The 11092-nt window shown below is 36.4% G+C and overlaps 1 protein-coding gene across 1 annotated transcript in view; it reads right to left on the bottom strand.

Annotated features, from left to right (window-relative positions):
• BRAF (B-Raf proto-oncogene, serine/threonine kinase) overlaps window positions 1-11092 on the bottom strand; it is a 100644-nt gene that overhangs the window by 24061 nt on the left and 65491 nt on the right. Inside the window, exons 16-17 of the mRNA XM_015572684.1 lie at window positions 10378-10462; window positions 9385-9561 (exon numbers count right to left, since the gene is read on the bottom strand). Coding sequence (XP_015428170.1) covers window positions 9385-9561; window positions 10378-10462 — 262 coding nt within the window. The remainder of the gene's footprint in view (window positions 1-9384; window positions 9562-10377; window positions 10463-11092) is intronic.

The following is an 11092-nucleotide window of genomic DNA, read 5'->3' as shown; positions in this document are numbered from 1 at the left end:
CGGGACAAAAATCGTACACCTATGGATGAGGACAGTGGGGGGCGGGTAAGGGCAGAGAGTGGAGTGGGAACCGGGTGGAGGGGAACTATGGGGAGAAAAAAGACACAATTGTAATAATCTGAACAATAAAGATTTAAAAACAAACAAAAAAATGTGTGGTTCATGGGTGGAAAACATGGTGGCATGATGAAGGTACAACAAGGGAAGATAAAGGTGTTCTTGATGGATGGTGTCAATCTTTTCAACAGATCTGATACAAAGAAATATAGTGAGAATACAGTAGATAGAAATATAACTAGAGAGCTGAGAGAAAATTTCTGATCAAGAAAATACTTGATAATTAAGATATAAATATGATTGCTGAGCTAGCCTACTAAAAATTGTTTAGCATAAACCTATTATAGGTCAAAGTTGCATATAGCTGCAAATTGAAATAACATTACCTCATTGAACCTGGGACCTTTCAGTCTGCAGGCCGACACTCTATCCACTGAGCCAAACCGGTTAGAGCATGATAGGTTTCTCTTAGGAGTCACCTTCCTTGAAGAAATATAATGTGTAATCTTTTGTTGTTTAAAATCTGCTTTTCTAACTTTTATCTCATTTAATAAATCTCTTTCTGTAACATCTCTATAACAAAAGCAGCAAAAGAACAGAAATCCAGGTCTATATAATAATTGAAGATTGGAAAGGGACTGAAATCCCCCAGCCAAAAAAAATGGGATGAATAGCATATCCCAATTCCCACATAATATAATGTTCCAGAGTAATTGCTACACAGACTGACACTAGAACACAACTTCCTAAGCACCTACCAGCCATAAAAAAAAATAACACATAACTGGTTGAGGGTAGAAAGGGAAACAAGAGTAAATGAACTTTACTTGCTGCAGCTGATACACAAGTCTGTTATTTAGGACAATTAAATTACCTCCTTCTTACCTTTCTAAGATGTTAATGAGAAACTTACAGCTTTACAAAAGTACTAAGAAATAAAAAAAAATGCTACAAATTATATGAGTATCATAATCTTGATAGGTTTCTCTTTTTTTTAAAAAAAATATATATTTTATTGATTTTTTACAGAGAGGAAGGGAGAGAGATAGAGAGTTAGAAACATCGATGAGAGAGAAACATGGATCAGCTGCCTCCTGCACACTCCATACTGGGGATGTGCCCGCAACCAAGGTACATGCCCTTGACCGGCATTGCACCTGGGACCTTTCAGTCCGCAGGCCGACGCTCTATCCACTGAGGCAAACCCGATAGGGCATGATAGGTTTCTCTTAGGAGTCACCTTCCTTGAAGAAATATAATGTCTACCTACAGAATCATTTAATCTTAAGGCTTGGAAATCACCTAGTAAAATTTGTTCTCTATGTTGCTTCTTTCAAACTCTTATCCAAGATTCAGCCTTTCAACATTCTTTTTAGGGCATAACATAATACCCCCAAAGTAAATACAATACTCTAGATTTGATCTGATCAACACACACTAGAGTGAAATTCTCATCTTCATCTTCCACTTGAATGTAAGACTTGAAACCCTAAAACTCCTAGAAAAAAACTAAAAGCAAACACTATAAAACTTTTATAAGAAAACAGAATTACAACCAGCTCTTGTACATGTACAATATTTTATTTATTTTAAAATAGATTTTTATTGATTTCAGAGAGGAAAAGAGAGGGAGAGACAGAAACATCAATGATGGGAGAGAATCATTGAGCAGCTGCCTCCTGCACACCCCCGACTGGTGATCAAGCCCGCAACCCAGGTATGTGCCCTTGACCAGAATCAAACCTGGGGACCTTTCAGTCTGTAGGCCAACGCTCTATCCACTGAGCCAAACTGGCTAAGGCATTTTAAAGTCTTCAGAATATTTTTGTATCATTTGGTTTCATAACTATCATAATTCTTTGTGAAGCAAGCAAAATGATAACAATTCCACTTATGCTGATGGGAAAACTGGGGCCCAAGGACTTAAGTGTCTTGGCCACAGAGGCATAGTGAAAAGGGCATGGATTCTGAGCACACAGATCTGGGTTTGAATTCTAGCTATGTCACTTACTAGCCAAATGACTCTGGATACATTACACAATTTCACTAAGCTCTGTATTTCTAACCTGTAAAATGGAGATAATATTGTTTACCTCTGTGGGTCCTGTCTTCCTTTTAACATGTTTACTAAAAGGCCACTCACCAGTGAGCCACAAGTGTTGTAAGTTTTGAAGACAAAGCAGAAATCTCTACCCTCGAGGGGCTTACATTTTAGTATGGAAGACAGAAAATAAAATATATACCAGTAGAAAATGAAAGTATTCGATAGGTGGAGAACAGGAAATACTAAGTTGCAAGTGATTGTAATTTTAGGCCAGGAAGGGACTCTTTTCAAATAACATTTTGAGTAAAGATTTAGAAGGGAGGGAGAGTCATGCAGATGTGGGATAAGAAACACAGCAGGCAGAGGGACTAGCAAGGCAAAGCCCAACAGGCATGTGCTTACCATGTTCTAAGGATGCTAAGATGGCAAACTGTAGTTTGGAAGAGAGGGAATATGAGGGACAAGAACAGCAAACGAGATGAGAAGCAACAGAAAAGGCAGTGGAAGAGGAAGGATAGTGGTGGTGGTCACACTGAGAAAGGCCCATTGTAAGGACTTTGGTTTCTTTTCAGAGTGAAATGTGGAGACACTGCAGCAGAGAAGCAACATAATCTGACCTAAGTAGTTTTTTTTTTCTTTTTTAATTCTTATTGAATTTATTGGGGTGACACTGGTTAATAAAATTATACAGGTTTCAGGTACACAATTCCACACACACCATCTGTACACTGTATTGTGTGTTTACCACCACAATATGACCTAAGTCTTTTTATTAAAAAATATTTTTATTGATTTTAGAGAGGAAGGGAGAGAGAGAGAAACATCAATGATGAGAGAGAATCATTGACCAGCTGCCTCTTGCACACCCCACACGGGATCAAGCCTGCACCCCGGGCATGTGCCCTGAGTGGGAATCAAACTGTAACCTCCTGGTTCATAGGTCAATGCTCAACCACTAAGCCACGCTGGCTGGGCTGACCTAAGTCTTAAAAGAATCACTCTGGCTGCTGTGTTGAGAATAAAATGAAGGTGGGTAAGGATGAAAGCAGGCACTATCCAGACAAGAGCTAATGGTGGCTTGAATCAGAGTGATAGAAAAATAAGTGATGAGAAGTTGTAAGATTCTAGATATATTTAGAGCTAGAACCAACAGGAGTTGATAAGAGATTGATTATGTAATGTGAGAAAGAGAGGAGTCAAAGATAATTACAAAATGTTAGACTTAAGTGACGGAAAGAACAGAGCTGCCTACTACTGAGATGAAAAGAATGTATGAAGACCAGGCTTGAGAAAAAAAGATCAGGACCTCAGTTTTAGACACATAAAATTTGAGATGCTCAATAGACAAGTGGAAATGTTGAGCAGTTGGATATGACATCTGGAAATCAGAGGAAATGAATTGGCTGGAGACTGGCACAGCAATGGTAATTAAATGGTGTGTCAAGCCATGAAGGTGGATGGAATCTAGGGAAAGGAGATTCCTGGAGTATTCCAACATTTAGAGAGGTTACAGATTGAAGAAGAACCAGATGAGAAAGAACAGATATTAAGAAGGAAGAAAAATCAGAAGAATATATTTTAAAGCAGTCCTCCTCCTACTCCCCCTCCTCCCCCTCCCCTCTCTCTCTCTTTCTCTCTCTCTCAAAAGAAGATACAAGCAAACATATCCTTGCAGGAGGATTAAAAAAAAAAAAAGAATGTGTTTCATAGCCCTGGCCAGGTAGCTCAGTTGGTTCGAGCATCATCCCGATACACCAAGGGTATGGGTTTGATCCCTGGTCAGGGCACATACAAGAATCAACCAATGAATGCATAAATAAGTGAAACAAATCTCTCTCTCTCTCTCTCTCTCTCTCTCTCTCTCTCTCTCTCTCTCTCTCTCTCTCTCTCTCTCTCTCTCTCTCTCTCTCTCTCTCTCTCTCTCTCTCTCTCTCTCTCTCTCTCTCTCTCTCTCTCTCATCAATGAATAAGAACATGTTTCATGAAGAAGGATGAGATCAACTTCATGTTTTTGATAGATCAAACAGATTGAGAACTGAGAATTGAACAATGGATGTAGCCACATGGCAACTACCTTATTAGGAGATATTTTAGTGTAGGGTGGGGGTAAAACTGATTGGAGTGGGGTCTAAGATAAAAGTGAAGATAAATCAAGAGACTGAGTAGCAACAACTCTTTTGAAAAGTTTTACTGTAAAGAAAAGAAGAGGAATGAGGTGATAGCTTGAGGGGGAAGTGGGAATAAGGGAGGGACCTCCACAACTTTTGTATTATGAAATTTTTAAGCACAGAGAAAAGCTGAAAGAACGGTACAATAAGCAACCAGATGCCTTCCACCTAGATTCAACAATTGTCAATATTCTCCCAAATATGTATTATAAGAAAAATGTTTTAAAATGGAAGAAAATCCAGTAGAAAAGGCAAACCTGATGGTGAACAGGGAAGATCTGCTTAAAAGACCTCAGTGAGTAGGGAAAAGGGATGGGATCTAGTACACAAACTGGAAGGACTGGCTTTTACTCTTAGTGATAAGACAGAAAACTGAACTTGAATGTAGGTAGTAGGTAGATTAATGTTGTGGTGGATGCTTCTAATTCTTAGTGAAATGGCAAGCTGACTGTTCTTGGATAACAGGTGTTAGAGGTTGGAGGTCAGAGGAAGTGATAGTGTCTAGGAGACAAAAAGCTATAGAACGGAAAGTATGAGGAAAGTATGACTTTCCACTGTAAGACATTAAGGGCCCACTTAAGGTTGTTGAAAGGACTGACTAAATTGGAGAAACAGCATGGCGTAAAAGGTTAAGGGAATGCACTCTGACACATAAGTGCCTGGGGCAAGTTACTTGACCTTTCCATACCCTAATTTCTTCATCAGTAAAATGAGGCTAATAATAGGATCTATTTCACAGGGTTGTTGAGGTTTAAATGAGGTTGTATATATAAAGTACACAGAGCAATGTCTGGCATGTAGTAAGTACTATAATCACTAAATACATTACAATATATATAAAAAACCATAGAACATAGTTGGTATTTTAAAAAGAGGGAGAGAGTTATCAGTATGTAGCAGAGCTGGAGTCTTGACCAGTAAAGATGTTTAAAATAAGAATTAGTGAAAAAGGGCAACACCAGTAGGATTCCATATTTAACAACAACAACAACAAACCATTGTGTTTAATATTAAAATAATGAATTGTGAAATAATACACAATACACAAAAATATTAATGGTAAGTCTCTCTTGATGGTAGATTACTGGTGGTTACTTATGTTCACATTTTCAAAATTACTTTTATTTTGAAATTAAGAAAAACTGCAACAAAAAACAATGTAGAGTTCACTCAGTCTCACCATAATCAATCCTGTTAATTTCTTTACACATTTGCCTCCTGTTTTTTTTTAAGTTTATACTTGTAAAAAGGTTATGAAAGTAAAACATAACTGTAGAATCATTTTTATTAAAAGATAATCATAATGTTACAGGTAAAGCTAAAACACTTCTGCTTGACAGCTGCCTCCAACTTGACCCCTTGTGCCATTCCTGGAGACAACCACTATTGATTGAGCTTGGTGTGTGCCTTCTAATCCTTACTTAAAAATACTTTTACATATAAATGATTGTATGACTTTAAAAATCCAATATAAAATATGTTTTGAAAAGGGACATATGTAATACTTTCAACAATAAATAATTATAAATATCAACATTTAAACTTTTTTTGTTATCAAAAGTTTATTTTAAAGCATCTTTTCTTAGTTCATGGATAGAAAAACCTCCTTTTACAGCTGAGAAAACTGACAGTTTTTGCGGGGAGGGGTATTTCTTTCCTTGCATTGTTTGTTTATTCCTAGTTGCCTTCCCCCTTCCCCCATTGGTTTGGTCTTTCGCATGGGCATCAGAGACTTTCCCTCTGATGTCTGTTGTGAGCCAGAGATGATTGCAGACTGAGTGAAGGACTAAAAAGCTGTCTGAAAGCTTTAGCATATAGTTGGGCTGTTTTTGAACTTCCCTATACAGTGATCTAGGTCAGTGGTCAGCAAACTCATTAGTCAACAGAGCCAAAAATCAACAGTACAACGACTGAAATTTCTTTTGAGAGCCAAATTTTTTAAACTTAAACTATATAGGTAGGTACATTGTTATTAACTTAATTAGGGTACTCCTAAGGCTTAGGAAGAGCCACACTCAAGAGGCCAAAGAGCCGCACGTGGCTCGCGAGCCGCAGTTTGCCGACCACGGATCTAGATGGACTTCCTGAAGTCACCACCTTTGGGTCTTTCCTCTCAGTTGGTAAGATTCTTCACAGAAGACTCTTCCAATGTTTTGTGTGAAGGGGAGAGTTTAGCTGCTAGCATTCTGGGAACCAAATGAAAAGAGAGTGCTGAGGAACTCCCTATTCATTGTTCAGTAAGGAGTCAGCCCTATTTCTAATAAAGTGCCCATTTCATATCCCCAGTCCAGAGATAATTGTTTTTCTCTCTCTAGAGAATAAACTTTCAGCCTACTGCCAGGGTAGGGATGGGACAGTCACCCAGTGCACAAAGCAGATGAGATTTGAGTTTTCCAGATAGGCCTTTTCATTTATGTCCTCTCCCTCCTCCAGAAATACCTAGCACTGCCAATTCTTGAGACTTTTGAGGATTCTGTGGTTAAATCAGGTTAGTTTTCATTTCTCCATGGCCAACTAATGATTTCGCTTTTTTATTAAGTCCATGATTATTTCTCCATTTGTTTTCTAGCTTATAAGATGTTGTTGCTATTATTTCCTTTCTGTTATCTCCAACCTTATATGTTTATGCTTTAAAAAAAGAATCCTTTATTATAGTTTCAGTGGAGTTTCAAAAGATAGCATAAATCTGTCATCTTACCTGAAGCCCACATAGCTATTTTATTTATTCTATTTTTAGCTTCATTGTGGTAAACTATAGGGTACCTCCCCCTCAAATGTATACACACTTTAAAGCTGATAGCTCAATTTTGAAAATGAAATATGTATTAATAAACTCTTGTTTATAATTATTCAAAGTGTGTGTAGACATTTTTTGGGACACTATATCTATATCTATATCTATACCTAGATATAGATATATGTGTATATATCTATATATATGTCATAAAACTTCCCATTTTAACATTTTTACGTGTACAATTCAGTGACATTAAGTACACTCGCAATGTTGTGCACCCACCACCATCTATCAAAACTTTTTTATTATCCCAAACTTCATTTGTTTTCTTTAATTTATTTCAGCAATGTTTTATTCTTTTAGAGTACACTCTTTAATCTCCTTGGTAAAACTTATTCCTAAGTATTTTATTCTTTTGGATACACTGGAAATGGAGATTTTTTCTTTTAATTAATTAATTTAAAAAAAATTAAATTTATTGAGGTAACAATGGCTAATCACATTATATAAATTTCAGGTGTGTGATTTTATAATATGACATCTGCACACTCTATTGTGTGCTCACCATTCAATACCTAGTCTCCTTCCATCACCTTGTATTTTACCCCCTTTGCTGTCCTCATCCTCCTTCCCACCTCCATTCCCCCCTGGTAAACGCTACACATAGAGCCATGTTCTACATTCATAGCCAGGTATACTCATTGTATATTGATTGCTACTTAAAATGCAAGCAAAGTATTTCAGAGTAGATAAATAGACTTCAAGGGTTTACACTTACAGATCCCAAACTGAAAGCAATGGAAAAATATTGCTCCATTCACCAACTATTCCCCAGACTACAGAACTATTCCAATTTGATAGTGTTCTTCTCTACTGTCATTTCTTGTCTTAATCAATACTGGCATTTGACTGCCCCATCACTGTTTCTAAAAATAATTTTCATTACTATTCTTTGCTGCCTCTGTTTATAGCAAAAGCTTTTCCCCCTCTGATATCCTTTTATTACTTTGTGGACTATTTTTCCTTTCCTTGACATTTCTCAATTTTGGCATGAGAAGGATTTGGGTTCTTTTTTCTAAAGGGTGACCTTAACGATAATACTCAGTTAATCCTTAACTTTTTATTTCACAGAAAAAATTCTGAGTACCTATCATAGGCCAGGCCCTGTGCTAGGCATTAGGGATAAAACAATGAACAAAACAAAGCCCCTGCTCTCATATAGCTTCTATTCTAGTGGGAATGTCAGACAATAAACTAATATGTCATATGGAGTTGGGTGTTAAAAATACAAAAACAAAGATAGGGGTGCAGAGAGTGACAGGGTAGGGTAGGAATATTAGTTAATTATATAAGGCAGTGATTTTCAACCATTTTCATCTTATGGCACACATAAGCTACTAAAATTCTTCAGCACACCAAAAAATATATTTTTTGCAATCTGACAAAAACAAAGGTATAACTTTGATTTATTCACACTGAATGGCTATTGTGTTGGCTGAACTTTTTTTACTTGATAATCTAAAGGAAAAGAGGTCGGTGCATGTTTTGGTATTGCATGTTTTAAATCTCTTGCAGCTCACTGGTTGAAAATCGCTGATGTAAGGTGATCAGAGAAGGCTTTTATTAAAAGGTGACATTTGAAGAGAGACATGGGGAGAAAGCTCCACGGATATTTGTGGCATGAGTATACCAAAGAGAAAATAACAAGTACAAAGGCCCTGAGGAGGGCGTGTGCTTGGAGCAGGGTGGTGGAAGTGGGGGGTGGGGAGTTAGCTTTGTCTCTCTCACAATGTTCACTATATTTACTATGATTTACTCTTAAAAATTTTAATATAACCTTTCAGATTTGAACAGATTCAAATTCTGGCCTATGGTAAATTTTATAAAGTTACTTTTATCTTTTAAATTACAGAGCATAATTCAGTGGATATGAACAACTCAACTTGAAATCCTCACAAAGGACCAGAATATAGATTTTCATTTTACTTTATTGTATGCAAATGAAAATATGGGAACTTGTAGAAAATAATTTGAAAGAATAACTAACAATTATTTTATATTCTTCTATAACTGCTAATGATTTTTAGTGGTCTTTTGCTCGCCTTTTTATTTTCTGAACCATTACTGCTTAGCTAAATCACTGCATGCAGAACATAAATTTGCAGTCACATATTTATTATTAAATACTTTGTACGTTTTGAAGACTGTAAAACAGACTATTTCTTAGTATCATATTACAAGCCATTAGTTAAAAGTGTCTATATGTTGTTAGACAGTAATTTAAAAAACAATCTAAAAGATTATCAGCTGAAATCTTTAAAACACCCTCAATGGTCTTCAAAAGTAATTTACAAGAGATTTAACAGAATGGAACTTACTCCATGCCCTGTGCAGTCTGCCGTGCAATATCTATAAGTTTGATCATCTCAAATTTGGTCTCAATGATGTGGAGATGGTGATATAAGCTGGAGCCCTCACACCACTGGGTAACAATAGCCAGTTGTGGCTTTGTTGAATAGCCCATGAAGAGTAGAATATTTACATGTCGAGTTTTCCTATAAAAAGAAATGCGAAAGTAAACACTAAATGTCGATAAACTTCAGCAAATCTTTAAAAAAGGCCAAAGAAGTCTACTTATCAGTAAGATTTTTGTCAGAAAAAGGTATTTTAAAAAAGGCAAAAGAAGGAAAAATTTAGAAGAGATTTTAGTAATTGTCTAGTTTAACATTCTACTCTTTTCAGAAATATCTTTTTAAATATACTAAACAGGCAACTAGACGTTGCTTAAATACCTTCAATTATGGAAAGTTCATCACTATTCCTCCCCTGCCCTTTTTTTTAAGTGGTTCTAGTTTTAGATTTTTGGTTAAGAAAGAATCATTTTCCTACGACTTCCCCACTGGCTTCCCTGTTGTGCTCTCTGGGCTAAGAGTCTTTATGGAACATAAGAGCTTTCTATGGACCCAATATCCTCAGTTCTGTTTATTACTTTGCCTCCCCTGCAGTTCTAGAATCGTCCCCATTTAGTTGTCCTTGCCTATACATACTGCAGTTTGTTAATGTTCCTCAAGTTCCAGGGCATGACGTAGTATCTAAATGTGTTCTGGTAAGAATCTTGGGAGTATTATTTACATAAGTGGAAGTATTATTTTTCATAATCAGAATACTACATTAATCCATTCTAAGCTTAATTCTCCAATCAGCTGTACAATATAATATTGCATAACACTTAAAAGAATATGGTTAAAGTTAAAATCTACTCAAACTCTTTTTATCCATTTTGAGTAAGTATAGCAAACAGTGGCAACCACTGGAAAACAGGAGTGAAAGAAGATACTGTCTCTGGAAAACAATAGTTCATACTAACTCACCTGAGTACTCCTACTTCATTCTTGAAGGCCTGTAACTGCTGAGGTGTAGGTGCTGTCACATTCAACATTTTCACTGCCACATCACCTGTAAGGTGTCAATCCAAATGTCATTTTATTTTTTAAGATTTAAAAATATTAAAAACTCCTGTGTATTTTCATGAATTACCACAGCCTTAAATCCACACCATTATTAAACTGCTTTATGATATAACTTATGAAATAAATTATATCATACCTTCCTTAATTGCATTAATTTTCTAAGGATAACACTAAACCAACAATAATACTCTTATACTGATATTTCAAAATACCAATCCAAACAAGATAGCCAACCTTGTTTTTCATCTGGAAATTTAATTTAACCAGTTAAGTACCCATGGTATTTTCCAGGTTACTTAACAATATTAAATTAGACACATGTACTGACTAAATGTTTAAACTAACAATCACAGGTCAGATGGAGCTAGGCTGAAATAGAAAACTACAAAACTTCTTTATTAGAGTACCTAACATTTTTTTCAAATCTACAGATCACTTGTTGCTTTGCTTAGGCAAGTTATTTTTTAAAAAAACTTTGCCCTAGACAGTTTGGCTTGGTGGATAGAGCGTCGGCCTGTGGACTGAAGGGTCCCAGGTTTGGTTTGATTCTAGTCAAGGGCATGCACCTTGGTTGCGGGCACAACCGCAGTAGGGGCTGTGCAGGAGGCAGCTAATC

This window comes from Myotis davidii, unplaced genomic scaffold, assembly GCF_000327345.1.
Source record: "Myotis davidii unplaced genomic scaffold, ASM32734v1 scaffold329, whole genome shotgun sequence".
NCBI classification, from domain to species: domain Eukaryota; kingdom Metazoa; phylum Chordata; class Mammalia; order Chiroptera; family Vespertilionidae; genus Myotis; species Myotis davidii.
This window is presented reverse-complemented; position numbering and strand designations above follow the sequence as displayed.